Consider the following 16,111-nt stretch of genomic DNA (forward strand, 5'->3'; position numbering starts at 1 on the left):
CCACCCCCGGACAGCTCGCTCCTTTCTAAGGGGTTAGATTTCTTTACCCCCATGCCTCCCCTGTTCTTCAGAAGCCATATTTACTCTGGATGTGGGCAACCAGGGAATGGTTGCCAAGGGCAGGGCTTTTAGAAAGGCTGGCTGTTGCCGAGGAAACTGCCCCACTCCCGCTCCCTGGGGTCCCAGCAGTCGAGGGGTCCTGGCGCCACCTGCTGGACTCAGTGCCACACTGCTCCCAGAGCACCCAGCCCTGAGAGTCCCTGCCCCGGAGCTAGAACACCCCTGCGCCCGCACCTGTCTCCCCCGCCCCCACCGCCACAGCTCCATCATAAACGATCCTTCCTCCTTTTTGTCCCTAGATTTTCCCAGAGGCCAGAGACAGGGAAAGGAAGTGGAAGCACCGCAGACGACAGGGAGGGGCAGGGGCTACGTTCTTTCCCACAGAAGGACTGAGGACAGGGGAGCAGGACTGATGGTAGCGAGGGCGGTCTGAAGGGAGTCCCTTCCCCCAGCTGACTTCCTGAAGTCGGAGTCCGCAGGGACACACATTTGGTCCCACTAGCCCGCTTTCCACGGGGAGGGAGCAGTGGGGAGGAAGAGGTTCAAGTTGGGGCTGGGAGTGACATGTGGGGTCCCAGCGAGGTCCTTACACAACCTCCCCTCCTGGCTCCCTCCAGCCTCCCAGCAGCTCTGCTCCAGTGGTGTCCCTAGTTCTGACCTCCCTTTTCTTCTCAGGGGAGAGCCTCCCACCCACCTTGACAGCTTGTCAAATCATCCCGCCTCAAAGGGAACGCTGAGGAGAAGCAGAAAGCTGCTCTGCTGCGGAGACCGGGTCTCCGTGGGACGCTGGCCGAGGCACCCCGGGCTCAGCCTGTCCTGAAAGGGGAAGGGTGACATGAAGCAGCTGCTGCAGGGGGTCAAAAGACGGGAAGCTGTCGGGATGCCTGAGGCAGGCCGTGGGGGTTGCTTCTTTCTTCTGTTAGGATCGCAGGTAGAGAAACTGAGGCACACAGAGGCTGGCGTCTGTCTGTCCCAGGCTATGACTGCACTGTGCCTTGTTACCTCCCCTGACTCTAGCTGGGCTGGAGGCTGAGCTGACTTGGGAGCCAGGTACCTAGAGGCTGCTGCATCCCATGGGAGGGGGCAGAGCAGCAGGTGAGGTACCAAAGGCTCCTGGGTCCCCGCCCCAGCTCACCCTCCCTCCTGAGCTGAGCTGGACCATGGAGGGGGAGCCTGGTGGAGGCGACTCCCACATCCTGCAGGTGAGGGGCCCTGCCCAGAGGACAGCGGGTGTGGAGAGCCTGAGAGAGGTCACAGGGGGCACTATGCGTTGACCCTGCCACTACCCTCTGAGCCCGTGACCTGCCTACGCTGAGGTCTCCTCAGCTGCTGGCAGAAGGGCTGCTGGAGGTGGGGTGGGGTGGACAGAACTGGTCCCCCAACCCCCTAATAACAGGAGCCTGTATGTGAAGCAGGAGGGGACCCAGAGAGGCAGGCCCTTACAAGCCAGGAGGGATCTTGAAGTGACAAAAAGCTCAGGGTAAGGGTGGAAGGAGAAGCTGAAATGGCCCTCAGGGAGCTAGTCCGGTGTCTCCCGAGCTACCTGGTTGTGCAGAGCGCCCTGTTCTCAGCCTGGGGGTGTGAAAGGGAAAGTTGAGCCGGGCGTGAAGGGCCTTTCCATCTGTCCTCCAGAGTGTGACCGTCATGGCCCTGTCCGCTCCATCCGCCTGCACTGCAAGCCTGGGCCCCTGGGTCCGCCAGGCCCCAGCTGCTGCTCCACTGCTCCTGCAAGCCCAGCACCCGCAGCTGGGCCTGGCCTGAGACTTGGATGTCCTGGCGTGGGGAGCGAGCTGAGCCACTTCCGGGGCAGGCCCGGGTGCTGGCGCCACTAGGGCCGGGGGCCCTGGCCAGGGTCGGCTGCTGCTGAACTTCTGCGCAGATGCCGCTGCTCATGAGCCAGGACCTAGGTGTGGCCCAGCACCCGCAGGGCCACATCCTCAGCAGCCTGGTGAGGGCAGCCTGCTCGGTGCTGGGCGAGCATCCCAGGGGAGGGAGAGAGGGCACGTGGGCTGCACAAACCAGGCTGAGCTCCAGAGTCACATGTTCTGCTGCCCACGGGGCCTGTGATCTTGGTCCCAAACGTGGCTCTGAACTGCCTCTGAGTGTCCACTTGATGTGGCCTTCCTACCCTTTGTCCCACCTGGACGTCCATCACTATGGCTGAATTTACAACCCAGAGTGAGCGTGTTGTCTGGGTCATGACTGGCATGCGTTCACCTCCAGCATCCACCCACTGGGAAAGCGGAGGCCAAAGGCAACGCGACAAGACTAATTTACTGAGCACCTATAAGCTTTTACGCATTCTCTCACACAGCCTCTGCAGTGAAGCAAGAGGTAGGGCATATGCCTTGGAAAGAGTCTCAGAAATCGTGTAACTGGATGCACGAATTTCCTCTGAAAGAGCAATTCTCAGACTTCGGTATCAGAACCACCTGAGGCTGAGTGGCAGCTCAGGGGCCCAGACCACATCCTACTTCGGGGAGCCTGGGCCTCCGGGTTCCCGGGTGAATCCGATACACTCCGCAGTCTGAGGAGCACTATGCCGAGACTTCCTCTGGAAGGGCCAAACCAATGCTGATGTACCTCGAGTTACAAGGTCACCGTTACAAGGTAAACCCTTCTATTGGTCGGCTCTAATTGGCTAATTAGGTCTAGTTCAAAAGGAAAACTCTCCCTTTGAACCACTCAAGCCCTTGATGCAGAGAGAGATGGCATTTCTCAAAACCGTCAGATCTCCTCCATCTCAGTTGTTGGTCAAGCTGCTTCCTGTATGGTTTTGGTAAACCAATGTACAAGACAAACCATGAAACAAGGCCTCGCTTGACTCAACCCCCTCTCCTCTCTACCGTCCCCTGGTCTCCAGGCATCCTTCTCCCACCAGCTGGGCAAGATGCGCTCCAGGCGCCCACGGAGGCCAGACTCCGGGGCACGAGGCCTCTGGGGACTCAATGACAGTCACTCTACAACAACTCCTGGAGCAGTGCTTGAACCAGCTCTGAACCCTCGCAGATGGCTCTTTCCTTCTCGTCTCTGATGATGCCACAAAGCTGGAAAGAGCCACAATGAAAGGCTGGCCCCAGACCAAGGGGCCCCTTCAGGAAGGCCCTGGGGGAAGGCAGATACTGACATGAAGGCCAAACATGGGCTGAGGCGGCCCCCGCCCCCTGCAGCCATGGGGCTGTTTCAGCTCCTCACTATGAACAAGGGCCTTCTGCACCCTCCGCTCATTCCTGACAGCATTCCAGGCCATCTTCCTCGCTTCTGCCCCAGTGGTGTCCGTACCTCGGTGGGACAGCTATGTGACCACTGCCCAACCACAACAACAGAGGCGGAGGAAGACCATGTGGAAGTCTCAGGACCCCCAACACTAGGGATGTTCAGCACCCTGTGTCAGCAGCCCAGGCGGGGTTCGGGGCTGGGAGGTGGCTCCTGAGCTGCGTGTGAACAGGGGGAGCTACACCCCGCTACCTCGTCCCCACAGGCGTGTCTCAGCTGACAGACGGAGGCCATAGGCCTGGTGGTCAGGGCCACAGCCAGGCTCTGACGCAGCCAGAGCTGGGCTGGCCGTTTGCCACTGCGAGGCCGCAGGGGCGCTTTCTGGAAGCCACAGGTGAGGCCCCGACGCCAGCCTTCTCCAGCCTTGGTGACCCCTCTGCCGCACTGCCTGCCCGCACAAGCTGCTGGCCAGCCGGCCACAGGCCTGGCAGACCTGCCGTGGGGCCCGCCTGCACCAGGGGCCCCCGGGGCACCAGCGAGCCCTCATCGCCTTCCTGGGGAGGCTGGGCCTGCCCCCGCCCTGCAGGGCCCGGCTCCGACGGGGCTCTGGGCTCCAGCTCACCGCCAGGATGCGGCCCAGGTGCCCAGTGGACAAGGGACACAAACAAGATGGCAGAGGAGTTGTGACCTCTTGATTTATTCAGATTATTTAATATACAACGATGTAACTGTGACCCAAAGTGTGCAAAGTTAAAGCCTTCAACTGCAGCTGAGAGGAGAGGGCAGGCATGGTAAGGGGGGGCGGGGAGTCAGGAATGACGGGCTGCCTCCTTCCCAGGGCAGGGAACAGGGGGAGTGGCCTGAGGAGCAGGTGGCCTAGGGCCAGGGGAAGGGGGCAGAGACCTCCCTCCGGCCTAGGTGAGGAGCCCAGAAGTGCCCCATGGCTGAGGGGCAGCAGCCCTGGCAGGGGCCAGAGGCAGGGCCAGGAGAGCACCATTTCTGGGGTAGAGGTGGGGAGGGAGGTGCCCTACAGGAGGAGCCAGGAGGGGCCACCTGCCCCAGGGGAGGGCGCCAGGACAGAGCAGGCTGCAGCGAGAAAGACCTGAGGCAGGCACAGGGCCTGAGAGCCCAGGTTGCTGGGCTCAGGGGGGCTGAAGAAGGGAGAACCCGGGGGGCTCCCGGGGCAGCCCGGCCCCAGGAGCAGTCCTGACTCTGCGGGGGACGCCCAGCGAGAGGCCGCGGACCCTCGGGGCCTCCCCTCCTCTCTCCTTTGAATGGAGCTGGGGAACCCGTAGTGCAAATCTGTGGACTTCTCAGTTATGGAGGGAGGCTGTGCCTAAAGGGGGACCCTGGGGTGCACCCCCTCCACCACCTCGGCCTCCACCACCGTCCTCAGTATAGCCGCTTCTCGTAACTGTGGGGACAAGGTGAGAAGGGAACTGAAAGTGGGCATGTGGACCCCACTCCCTTCCCAGATCCCCCTACCCAGACCCAGGGGTGCCAGGTGGCACTCAGACGCAGGAGAGCCAGGGAACTGCAGCAGCCCCTGCCTCCCAGCCATGGGGGGCGGGAGGGAGGAAGGACAGGCCCTGTGTCCCTGCCCTCCCAGGCCCTGAAACAGCCACGCTCCCTCTGGCCACAGCCACGGCTGAGCGGGCCATCCCCAGTACCGGGGTGGAAAGATGGCTCGGGAAGGCATGGCCCATCCTCGCAGAGCACGCTCTGACCACGCTGCACCTCCGCTGCCCAGGCCTCCACCCCACCCCTGCACACACCGCGGCCGAGGCTGCCTGTGGTCTCTGGGTCCAGACCAAGGCCGGGCAGCGTCGGGCCTGTGGTCGGGGACACCTCCCTGTGAGGGGATGTGTCTGCTGGAGGAGGGGCCGCTGCTGGCTGCCCCCACCATGGTGCTGGTCCTAGGGTCCATGTCCCATGATTACACCCCGTGCCACCCCCAGTGCAGTGCCCCGCCCCCTGCCCCAGCCCAGGCCCCACCCAGGTGCCCCTGCTCTACTCTACACTTGGCCCGGGCAGCGCAGTTACTTACACGGCAGAAAGGTATATCTATGGGAGGGTGGGGCAGAAAGAGACACAGGTTAGATGCCCGCCTACGCCTGGGGGGACAGGCCCTCTCTACCAGGCGGGGCCACATGCCTGCTACTAGCACTGCGCCCGCCCATGGTTGCCCCTGCGCTGGCCCTGGCATCTGTCTCTCTGCCCTTCTCCCGGCCAGAGGGCTCATGCCCCCAGCTGATGCCTGCCTGCCAGGGGCCACCACCAGCAAGAACCCAACTCTGCCAGCTCCTGCCACCAGCCACCAGCCACCAAGCTTCTAAGCAAGCAAGGGGCAGGGAGCCTAGGAGGGGAGATGACTGAGGGGAGGGGCGGGGCCTGCCTGCTTAGGGCTGAAGGGCAGGGTTCAGGGGCGGGCTGGGCCCTGTAGGAGAGGGCGATGGGAACATCCTGCAGCGGCATCCATCTCTGGTGCAGATGGTCCATGGGGCCCCTGGAACCTCAGCTCACCTCCGAACCACACCCCCACCTGCCCGACCGACTGCCAGCCAGCGGGAGCAAGGGGCCACCGCACTTACGAGTGCAGGCCGTGGACGCCGCCCTCAATCTGAGCCGACATGGTCCTCTTCTCAAACTTGAGCTCTCCTGAGTACATCATGGACCTGCAGGCAGGTCGACGGGGCAGTTCAGGGCACCAAGGGCAGAGGGGACAGAGAGCGAGAGAGGGGAGCAGGGGCGGAGGAGCCAGGAGCCTCCCAGGTGCCCCCCACCTGCCACCCCCTAGTCACAGCACTCACCGCAGGACAGACAGGCTCCGGGCACCGATATCCTGGCAGCCGTGCTGGATCCCCGCTATGAGGTAGGGCAGGAACTTGTGAATGGAGCCTTTGTCCTGGACGGAGCCTGAGACACCCTGTGCGATCTTCACCTTATCCCCCTCACTGCATGGAAGGCAGGGAGACTGAGTCAGGCAGCCTACGGCTCAGGGGACCCCACCCCTCCTCTCAAGGGCACCAACAGAGGGGATGCCTCCCAGAAGGACTCCCAAAGCAGCTTCTCCTGGACTAAAGCATAAAAAAGCAAGGATTCTGAGTCAGAAGGCCCAGGTCTGATCCCAGGTCTGCTACTCGTATCCCATAACTCAGTTTCCAGGAATATAATATGGAGATTCGGTGCCATCTTGGGAAGTCAAGGGCGTGTGTGGACCTTTGAAGGGTTGTGGGCTGATCTGCCTGGGGCCAGGGCTCAGGGGCAGGGCACCTGAAGTATCGCTTCTGGCTGCTGCTGCTCTTCTCCATGGCGTCCAAGGAGCCCATGCCCCGGTACTTCTTGAGCCTCACCCCGTCGGAGAAGAAGTACTCACCGGGTGCCTCCGTGGTGGCGGCGAGCAAGGAGCCCATCATCACTGCAGCGGCGGGAGGGGCGGGGTCAGCACCCCTAGCCCATAGCCCCGCCGCTGCCCCTCCAGGCTTCAGCCCTCCCCCCACAGGCTGTCCAGTCCCCCCGCGGACCTCCTCACCTGTGGATGCTCCAAGGGCTAGGGCCTTGACCACATGCCCTACAGTCTGGATGCCACCATCAGCTATGACCGGCACCCCAAAGCGCCGGGCATACTCGGCCACCTTATACACAGCAGTGCCCTGAGGCCGACCGCAGGCCATCACTGTGGGATGGGACATAAGGCAGAGATGTCAGCAGCCACAGAGGGGCCGGGGCGGGCCACTTTCTCTTTGCGTCCTTCCTCCACTTGGGAAAAAGGATAGAGCTGGATGATGTTTCTTAGGCGCAAGATAGGTGGCAGTAAATAACACTAGGGTGCTTGTCATCCCGGGGACCCAAACGATCCCACTCATGACAATGTTATGGGGGAGGGGTCAGCACTGGCCTGCAGGGTATTGCACACTCCACACAGGTGCACTCAGGACTGGTGGTCCCCAGCCTCACCTCCCTCCATATACAAGTTCCCCTTCAAGGCTTTCATTTGCAAAGCCTGTTACTAGGGTTGGGTACTTAAGTCCTCCTCTGGCTTATATTGTCTTGCATTTGTTTGATTGTCCAAGGTCCTTAAGGGTGAGGTTTTCAGTGGGAATCCTAAAGAACCAGCACTTATCTAGGGCTGGATGCCAGGCCAGGTGAAGTAGAGAAGAGGCCTTCTCCAGAGAAGACTTTTGTTTCATCCCTACCGTACCGCAAGATTTAGAACAGTGCCTGACACACAGCTCGTACTCAATTGGTATTTAAATGACTGAGCGGAAGGCCCACACTTCACCTCGGTGGTGAGCAACGGTGAAGGGTAGACTCTGAAGACCAGAAAAGGAGATGTTTTGGGCAGAGAAGCCCCAGTGGGTCACTCAGTGTTCTGGAGAAATGACCTCCCATAGAGGGGCCAGATCCATTGCCTCAGGCCAAGCAAAGACCCACCAGTCAGACACCGGCCTCCAAGGAGCAGCCCTCAACCACTTGGGGACACACGTCAGGGTCCCACCCTCCCCTTCTTTGGGTCTGGGAATCTATCCAGCAAAAGGGCTTTGGGACGAGCGGAACCCCTCCCTCACTGTCACCACATGGTGAAAAGGTGTTTGTCCGTGGCATTCAAGGACACGCTGTCTCCCTGTCCTAAGTATCTGCCTTGTCACAAAGCTAATCCAAACCCTGAGCAAGCTTCCAACAAGCCCCTCCGAGAAGTGGTCACACCAGCCCAGGGCCTCTATGTTGGGCCGCGGTGACCAGAACCTGAAGGCGGGCTGGCACACACCTAAAACCTCAGTAACCTCATCCCACAGGCGCCTCCTCTCACGTGAGCGGGCCAGGCAGGGGGAGTCCGGGCCCAGGTCACCCCGGAACCCGCCGTCCCCGGGAGAGGCCTGGCAGGGCAAGCACTCAGCATGCACCGTGGCATAAGAGTGAGTCCCCGGGCCTGCGGGGTGTTCCACGCGGCTGTCACTGTTCTACTGCCACCCACCTTCTTGGGTGATGCAGATGGAGCCACAGCCCATGCCCACACGCAGCCCGTCCACACCAGCGTCAATGAGGTTCTTGGCCTGAGCTGCTGTCACCACTGGGAGTGGGGGGAGGGGGGCCAGAGACAGAGGAACAGCATGAGGATGGGATGCCCCGCCCTGCCCCCGGGCTCCCTGGGACCCCAGTCTAGCCCCCACCCCGACCTACAGTGACCGAAGCCCATTCATTCAGCCCCCGCCTCCCTTGCAAAAGGGACGCCATCACCTTGGGATGCTGAAGGACAGGAAGCTACACGGTGAGCGGGCAAGGGCCGTGGGGAGAGGGCGCTGCACACTCACCATTCCCCCCAATCACCTGAAGGTGGGGGTACTTCTGCTTGATATAGTGTACCATGGCGATCTGATACTCCGAGTTCCCTTGGGACGAGTCCTGAGAGGAGGGGGACAGGACAGCTTAGGCTATGGCGGCTGAGGGTCCACCCGGGGGGGGGGGGGCGCTTGAGTGTCTTGAGTGGACAAACTCCTGAAATCGCATAGAAAGCGTCATGAGAATGCTCTTTTTGTTTTTCCCCTGGGAAGACACGTGACGGCTCTCCGCTGATTCTCCAAAGAGCCCACTGCCCCAAAAGGTTAAGCACCTCTAACGAGCAGTTGCAGGGCAGACGAGCCCTTTCACACGCACTTATGGACCATCGCAGGGCAAGGTTCCCTGGGGCCTATCCTGCTCCCACCAACTCACTAACCAAGTGAGAATATTTAACCTCTTCAGCCTCCTGCTTCTTCGTCTGACAAGGGGTGTGGTGACGGTACCTCAGGGGGCTGCTGGGAAGACTAAATGACACACAAGGTCTCAGTGCAGGGCCTCGCACGTGGGAGGTTCTCCGTGAATGTGAGCTATAAGCATTAGGGTCAACTTAAGAGCAGCCCGGAGGGCCCTCAGAGGGCCCCACAGTTGGTCTGAGGGTCAGAGCACCACTGACTCTCCTAATGCTGACTCTGGTCCTAACTCGAGGCGAACCTGGACCTTCCGAAGCCTCCACTCCACTGAACCCCTCCAGCTCCAGGGCAGTAGCCGTACCAGCACGATGACATCGGTGCCTGCCTGGGTGAGCAGGTCCAGGCGGTATTTGTCATCCTCGCGGGTGCCCACGGCCGCCCCGCAAAGGAGTTGCTTGTGGGAATCCTTAGAGGCTAGAGGGTAGTCCCGGTTCTTCTTCAGGTCGGTGCGGGCAATGATAGCCACAAGCTCGTCGCGATCATTGACAATGGGCAGCTTCCCTGGGGGCGGGGGGGAATGCAGAGGTGAGATGAAGGAGCAGCCTCTAGGTGGGTAGGGGTGCCAGGCCCGAGATTCCACTGAAGTATCCAAACCAGCCACTAGGTGGCAGCATCCACCCAGCAAGCACTCCTAGGGACCTGGACCTCTTCTTAAGGAACAGGAAGCAAAGAAACCTTGTGGCCAAGTGGGTTCCTGGAGCTCTTCCTGCCCTGTGGCCTGGCCAGGCTCGGGTGGGAAGCCCCTGAGCAATGGCAGCCTTTCACCTGCAGGGCCACAGGCCACAGTGGTTGAAAACTGCCAGCCAGGGCACAAATGTGAGTCCGTCCTGCAGGGAGGAACATGTGCCCTGTACGATACCAACCCCGGAGAACAATCCGGTACCGGCCAGGGAAGGATGTCCCAGTACCTCCCACAGGGACCTAATGAATATTATGTCAACAGCCTCAATGTCAAATAAATGTAACTGCAGGACTTCTCAGAGCCTTCAATAAGTGAATGTACAATTCTTCATACAAGAAGGCAAACATAGAAAAGAGCATTTTTCAGACTACAAGAGCCCAAGAGCCCTTTTTTTCATGATGAACATTTCACAGGACTTGTTTTTTTTTTTGAAAACATACTGTTAAGATGCTGAATAAAGGATAGGCTTTCCTAAGCCAAGAAAAGGACCTCAGGAGGCCATGCTCCAGCCTGGGGTCATTCAAACCTTCCCCAAGGCCCCGTCTGATCGCTGGGACAACCTGCAAGGCTATGAAAGAACTGGGGGAGCTGGGGTACCGGGGGCCAAGCTCGGGGGGTGGCGCTGAGTTGTCTGCCTACTCCCTGGTACCTTTCTTACTGCGCTGCAGGATCTCATTTGCCTCTTTCAATGTCACACCTGCTGGAGCCACCACCAACTCGTTCCGCGTTGTCATCACCTGTGGGGCCAGGAACATTTGCCTGCAGGTTGGCAGGTGAGAGAGAAGGGAGCCAGACCTCCCTCTGGTCCCTGGACACAGACACCCTGGGGTCCTCTCACTGCCCCAGCCACGCTTCCCCTGCCCTACAGGTACCTCACTGAGGAGGGTGGTGTGGTCCTTCTCTGCAAGGAAGTCAATGTCTCGGGAGGTGACAATGCCCACCAGCTTGCTGCCCATGGTGCCTGTCTCAGTGATGGGGATGCCAGAGAAGCCATGCCGAATCTTGGCCTCCAGCACATCGCCCACGGTATGCGAGGGGCTCAGCACCACGGGGTCCGTGATAAAGCCCTGTTCAAATTTCTGTGGGCAGAGACAGGGGAAGGAAAAGGCTGGAAGAAAGCTGGGAGTGGTGTACCGCCTGGTCACAGGTGGGCAGAGGGTGTCTGGCCACGGAGGAGCCAGGGCCCTCAGTGGGAGAGGGACCAGTGAGAAAGGAGGACCGCGTCCTGTGCCCCCATGTGGAGGAGGGCAGGCAAGACCCCATAGCAGTCAGCTAGGGAATGCCTGCAAGGCTGGCAGGGAGGCTGAGAGGGCCTGTGCGTTGGGGCCCGCCAGGCGGCATCTTCTTTCTGGGGTCAGGTCTGGTACTTGCCTTGACCTTCCGCACCTCATTGGCCTGGAACTCCGGAGTGCAGTTGTGGTGAATGAAGCCAATACCGCCCATCAGCTGGCGTGAAAGGGAAGCACGGTCAGAGCCAGGGGCCCACCCCTCCTCACCCTGCGCACCCCCCCCAATTCCAACTCCTCCTGGTACCAGCCCACCCTATTCAGTCCCCTCAACCCAGGGCTCCTCCCCGGTGCCCAACTCACAGCCATGGCAATGGCCATGTCGGCCTCTGTCACAGTGTCCATGGGGGAGGAGATCAGCGGTGTCTTCAGCGTGACCTTCCGAGTCAGAGCTGAAGTCAGGTCCTGAGGAGGAAGGCACGGTCTATGTGAATTTTATCATTCACTCAGCAAACATTTACTGAGCTTCTGCATGTACCTGACAGCAGGACAGGTCTGTGAATCGAGCAGTGAACATAGTGGACGAGGCCCCAGCTATCTCTCCCAGAGTTTAAATTCTACTTGGAAGTAGAAGACAAGCACGAAATGCATGTACAAAATGATTTCAGTCAGGATGAAGGCTCCAAAGAAAAGCAAGAAGGTGAAGTGATCATTGGAAGAGGAACGTGGTGGCTGGGGAAGCCTCTTTTGTGGGAGATGACAAGTAAAAGCCAATCAAAGTCTGAGGGACTGTCGTTCCAGGCAGAGGGAGCTGTTTGTGGAACCAGTCTCTGAGTCCAAGACTTCCTGAGGTATATTTAAGAAAAAGGCGAGTGGAGTGGGTAGAGGGAAGGGAGGGAGGCAGGGGCCGATGGGGCGATGAGGTGAGAAGCCAGGGGACGGGGCGGGGGGCAAGGGACTGTAGCCTTGAAAGCCACGGTGAGGGGCTTGGATTAGAATCTGAGATGAGAAGCCGCTGGGGGTGGCTCTCAGGAAGAGGAGAGGCACGTCCTGCGGGAAATGCTGATGGCTGGGAGGGGCAGGCCTGAGGAGGAGTCTTTAGGCCTCCAGGAAAGTAGGTGACTGAGGAACTGCAGTTCAAGGGAAGGTCAGGGCTGCAAGTACACATTTGGGAGCCACGGCCTATGAACGGTAGGTAGGGCCAGATCGCGAGATTCAGGCCAACAGCTACGGATCCGAGACCCCAAAGCATTCAGAAGCAGACTTTGGCATATAATTTCTGGAGATTCACAAGCCCCTGAAGTCCGTCCAGAGACCCTGGTTCAGAGCCCTGGACCCGCAGTCTAGAAAACTCCTCCTTCTCCTCTCTCATCAGACCACAGAAGAGCACAGCCTTCCTGTCAGAGGCCGCAGGACAGGAGACCCTCTATGGCCAGGAGGGATCTTCTTATTCTCTCTTCCTAGCACCCTAGCACCCAGGGCCTGGCACAAAACCAGGGTGCTTGGTAAACTCTGTTAAACTGAACAGCTGAACCAAGAAGGCTTCCTGGTTGCTGTCATAAGGCAAACTTTCAGAAGAGCCCAAATTCCCCCTTAAAAATCTGTTTGGGTCAGCACTGGCTCCCCACGCTGGACCTACACTTCTCCCATGTGTAAGTTAGCCGGGCACACTCAGGGCCTCCGGCCTTTCACGAGAATCAGACCTAAGTAAATACGAATGATGACAGTGACAAGAGGAGCGATTTCTTAGCGTGCATGAAGTCATCATAGACGAACCTCCGTGAAATGAGTGCCATCCGCCAGCACTGCCCCCTGCATTCGGTGGTTTTACCATATGTTAATTACATAAAGGACATTGTTCATTTGCTTGGCTTAGAGCTGAGCCCCTCCAGCAAGCAAGGTACTGTGTTTCCTTGCATTTGTCAAAAATCTAACTTCTTCGAACTCTCGAGCCAGTTCTCATATATTTGGATCCATGAACAAGTCTGTCTGCCTCATTCAAAGTCTTCATAATTTTACTGACTTCTATCATGTCCTTACTCAGCATTTTAGACAAAACCCAATCTTTCCGGTCTATGGTAATAAGGCAGCCACATGCATGCCTGCCCCTCCCAGAGCCTTCTGAACCTCACGGCTGGCTCTGTGGATGACAGAGAACCCTCTGGCCCGAGGCCAGGCCTGCCACTCAGGATGCTCCTGAATCCCCACAACCGCCTCTGCCCCATTAAGCATAACCTATTGCACTGTGCCAGCTTCCCTGGCAGCAATAAAGGGTGCCTCCACCACATTCCCAAGAAAAGTATCTCCCACATCCCACCCTTGAGCAAGAATTCAGCCTCTTCTATCGCATGCACGGCCCCTCTCCTGATCAGCAGAAGAGGTACTCACCACCTCATCAGCTATGAAGTCTATGAATCCTGGGAGAATCAGGAAGTCGCTATAAAGAGAGAAAAGTGAGTGTCACTGGGTGAGGAGGGGTGCCTGAAAGGGGCAGGGCCTGCCATGCTACAGGGGGCAGCATGGGGCTGGGGAGAGGGGCAGAAACTGGGGTCCTCAGATCCCTGCTGCCCACTTAGGGCCAAAGCACCGTTGTGCTCTCCCCACTAACATCTTGCTGACTCCAGCCCAGAGAGCTACAGCCAAAGGCAGCAGAAGGTCTCTGGACCTGCGGCACCACCAAGGCAGTTTGCCCAAGACGTCCATTGCCTCCAGGGCTCAGAGTTCCCCAGGGAACACAGAAGTCCCCACAATGCCACACATGGCAGATACTGTGCCTGCCCTTGGAAACCTCTCAATCTTTTTTTTACAGATTTTATTCCTTTTTTGTTTATTTTTTAAAGAGAGAGAAAGGGAGGGAGAGAAAGATCAATGTGCGAGAGAAACATTGATCGGTTGCTTCTCGCACACCCCCACCTGGGGGACCTGGCCTGCAACGCAGGCATGTGCCCGGACAAGGAATCGGACCGGTGACCCTTTGGCTTGCAGGATGATGCCCAACCAGTGAGCCACACCAGCGAGGGCAAAACTTCTTAGCCTTGATAGGGAGAGACAATAATCAACACGGAATGAACCTGAGAACGATTTAGAAGTGCAGCATGATAGGAACACTGCACATGAGGAGCTGCACGCAGCCCAGTGTCAGGGCCGCTCAGCTCGCACTGGCCACACCGGGGCCGGGCCCGTTCTGACCAAGCAGCCATCAGCAAGTGTTTGCCCCGTTGGACTGCAGCAACCAACAGACATGGCCCAAGATGGGAGAGAACAGGGAGGGGGATGGGAGCAGTTCGGACCAGAACTCCGGGACCCCGGCCAAAGAGCGGCCACGGTCACAGCACACCCCGGAAGGGGAGCGCAAGCCTGAGCGGGTATGGCAGAGCACAGCGCCCAGCCCAGGGGCTCCCACGGGCTCGATGCGCCTGCAGTCACAGGGCCTCGGCAGACGCACTCCAAAGCAACTGCTCCACACTCCCAACCTGACTAAGCAAAGCTCGCACCCCAGCACAGGAAGGAAAAGCAACAGGGTGAATGGGAGGGGTAGGGTCTTTAACCTGCCCCAAGGCCAAGAGCAACTCCTAGGAATTTCCCCAGGGAGTTTCCTTTGCCAACTCCAGAGAAAAAAATACATCAAAGAGGTAACTCTCGCCCCCCTCATCAAAGACAACCGAAGAAATAAAAATGCTTAACTGCCCCTGTCTCATGGTAGCCCTCCTTTCTGTATAGTGAAGCTGTGTGACTCACTTAGAGGCCAGGGAAGAAATGCAAGTGTCTGGGCCCCTTGGCATGTTCTAGGTGTTACAGACAGACACCCCTCACCTGGCCCACAGCCCAGCTGTGGGCAGGCAGGAGGAGACACTCCTCAGGAGGGACCCTGCATCTTCATTTCTAAGGAAACTGCCTGCCCCGCAGGAGTGCCTACAGGCAGGAGCAGGGACTGACAGGAGACAGGGCGGGGGTGGTCTTGGCTGGCCAACACCCTGACTCCACCCTGTCCCAGGTTCTGAGGCTCCTTCCTGGCATGGACACAGCCCTGCAGCCAGGAGGGGAGCTAGTGCCAGGCCTGCAGCTGGCAGGACAGCTGGCCCAGGGCCTACGGAAAAGCAAACTAAGCCAGAGGCAAACAGATAGGTCTTGATCTCCTCCAAATTCTCATGTGGGGTGGGCTTGGGGGTGGCAGTCACAGAATACTCAGGTCCCTTAGGGCAATAGTGCTAACCTGTGGGCCGGCAGGGGCCAAGTGGAAAGAGGACTGGACAGTGGAAAAAACGAACCGTCCCAACTGCCCAGCTGGGTCTCTCCCAGGGGCTACACCCAAGCAGTTGTCTTAGCTGGGCTCCAGGCCCACGCTGCCCTCCCAGTGGCGCCACGAGTGAACGAGAGAGAGGATGTCCTGGCCCAAGGTCTGGTAAAAGTCTCCGTAACTCCCACAGCTCGTGTTCCCACGCGCCCCAAGGCCCCTTCGTGCAGCCGAGATGGCCATGAGAGGGGGAGGGGGTCAGGCCGGGCCGGATCCAGCCAGAAACGGGGCATGGCACCTACGGCCGCGCTGTCGCCGTGCCACGTCCGTCTGTTCTCTGCACGGGCGGCCTTCCTGCCCTTACCCAACCCTCCCTCCACCCCACCCCCCGCCCAAGTTACCCGTATCCGGCCTGGGAACGGGGTTGTCAGCGAAGGGGGAGCGGTGCATGTGCAGGGCCGGAGTCGGGGGATCGCGGCGCTGGTTCGCGCACCCAGGTGGGGCCAAGGCCCCTGCGCTTACTTGTAGGTGAGACCGTCGGCGTTGGCGAAGAGCTGCTGTGCAGTGAGTCCATCCTCGGGCACGTAGCCGGTGCCTCCGCTGATCAGGTAATCCGCCATGCTGCTGAGAGACACCGCGACCCGACATAAACATCCGCGCGGGCCGCCCCGCTGCTGCTGCTGCTCCTGCTGCTGCTGCTGACGCCGCGGCCACGCTGCGGCCGCGGGCCGGCGGGCCAGGCGGGCCGGGCGGGCCGGGGGCGGGGGCTGCGGCAGCAGCCAGGCGGGCCCTGGGCACCGCCCTCTCCTCCCGTCCCTCCCCTGGGAGTCCGCCGCCTCCGCCCCGCACCGCACCGCACCGCACAAAGGGCCCCGCAGAGCCCAGCACAGCTGCCGCCTCGCGCGCGCGCGGGCGCGCGCGCCTTGAGCCACCTGCAGTGGCA

General features: G+C 59.7%; 1 protein-coding gene across 2 annotated transcripts; it reads right to left on the minus strand.

Moving 5' to 3' along the window:
* Positions 1-4,082: 4,082 nt before the first annotated feature.
* IMPDH1 (inosine monophosphate dehydrogenase 1) lies at positions 4,083-15,792 on the minus strand. 2 transcript variants are annotated; one of them, XM_054564472.1, is made up of 15 exons: positions 15,691-15,792; positions 13,323-13,371; positions 11,298-11,399; positions 11,080-11,154; positions 10,581-10,787; positions 10,358-10,445; positions 9,328-9,527; positions 8,589-8,679; positions 8,252-8,347; positions 6,809-6,952; positions 6,550-6,694; positions 6,087-6,230; positions 5,868-5,951; positions 5,324-5,340; positions 4,083-4,690 (listed from the first exon to the last, which is right to left on the minus strand). In XM_054564472.1, the coding sequence occupies exons 1-15, from the start codon at positions 15,786-15,788 to the stop codon at positions 4,590-4,592; spliced, it is 1,641 nt and encodes a 546-aa protein (XP_054420447.1). In that variant the 5' UTR covers positions 15,789-15,792; the 3' UTR covers positions 4,083-4,589. The 2 variants fall into 2 exon arrangements, with proteins under 2 accessions (XP_054420447.1, XP_054420448.1); XM_054564473.1 differs by lacking the exon at positions 5,324-5,340.
* Between the last annotated feature and the right edge of the window lie 319 nt (positions 15,793-16,111).

The sequence above is a fragment of the Pteronotus mesoamericanus genome, unplaced genomic scaffold (genome assembly GCF_021234165.1).
Source record: "Pteronotus mesoamericanus isolate MK-2021 breed Mesoamerican mustached bat unplaced genomic scaffold, CSHL_Meso_final scaffold_85, whole genome shotgun sequence".
Taxonomy (NCBI): Eukaryota; Metazoa; Chordata; class Mammalia; order Chiroptera; family Mormoopidae; genus Pteronotus; species Pteronotus mesoamericanus.

Bases quoted from the DNA above. Each gene is read 5' to 3' on its own strand.
- IMPDH1 (XM_054564472.1), bottom strand. From the start codon at position 15,788: ATGGCGGATTACCTGATCAGCGGAGGCACCGGCTACGTGCCCGAGGAT. The intron at 13,372-15,690 runs GTAAGCGCAGGG...CTCTCTTTATAG, and splicing joins GCCGACGGTCTCACCTACAA to CGACTTCCTGATTCTCCCAG. The intron at 11,400-13,322 runs GTGAGTACCTCT...CTTCCTCCTCAG, and splicing joins ACTTCATAGCTGATGAGGTG to GACCTGACTTCAGCTCTGAC.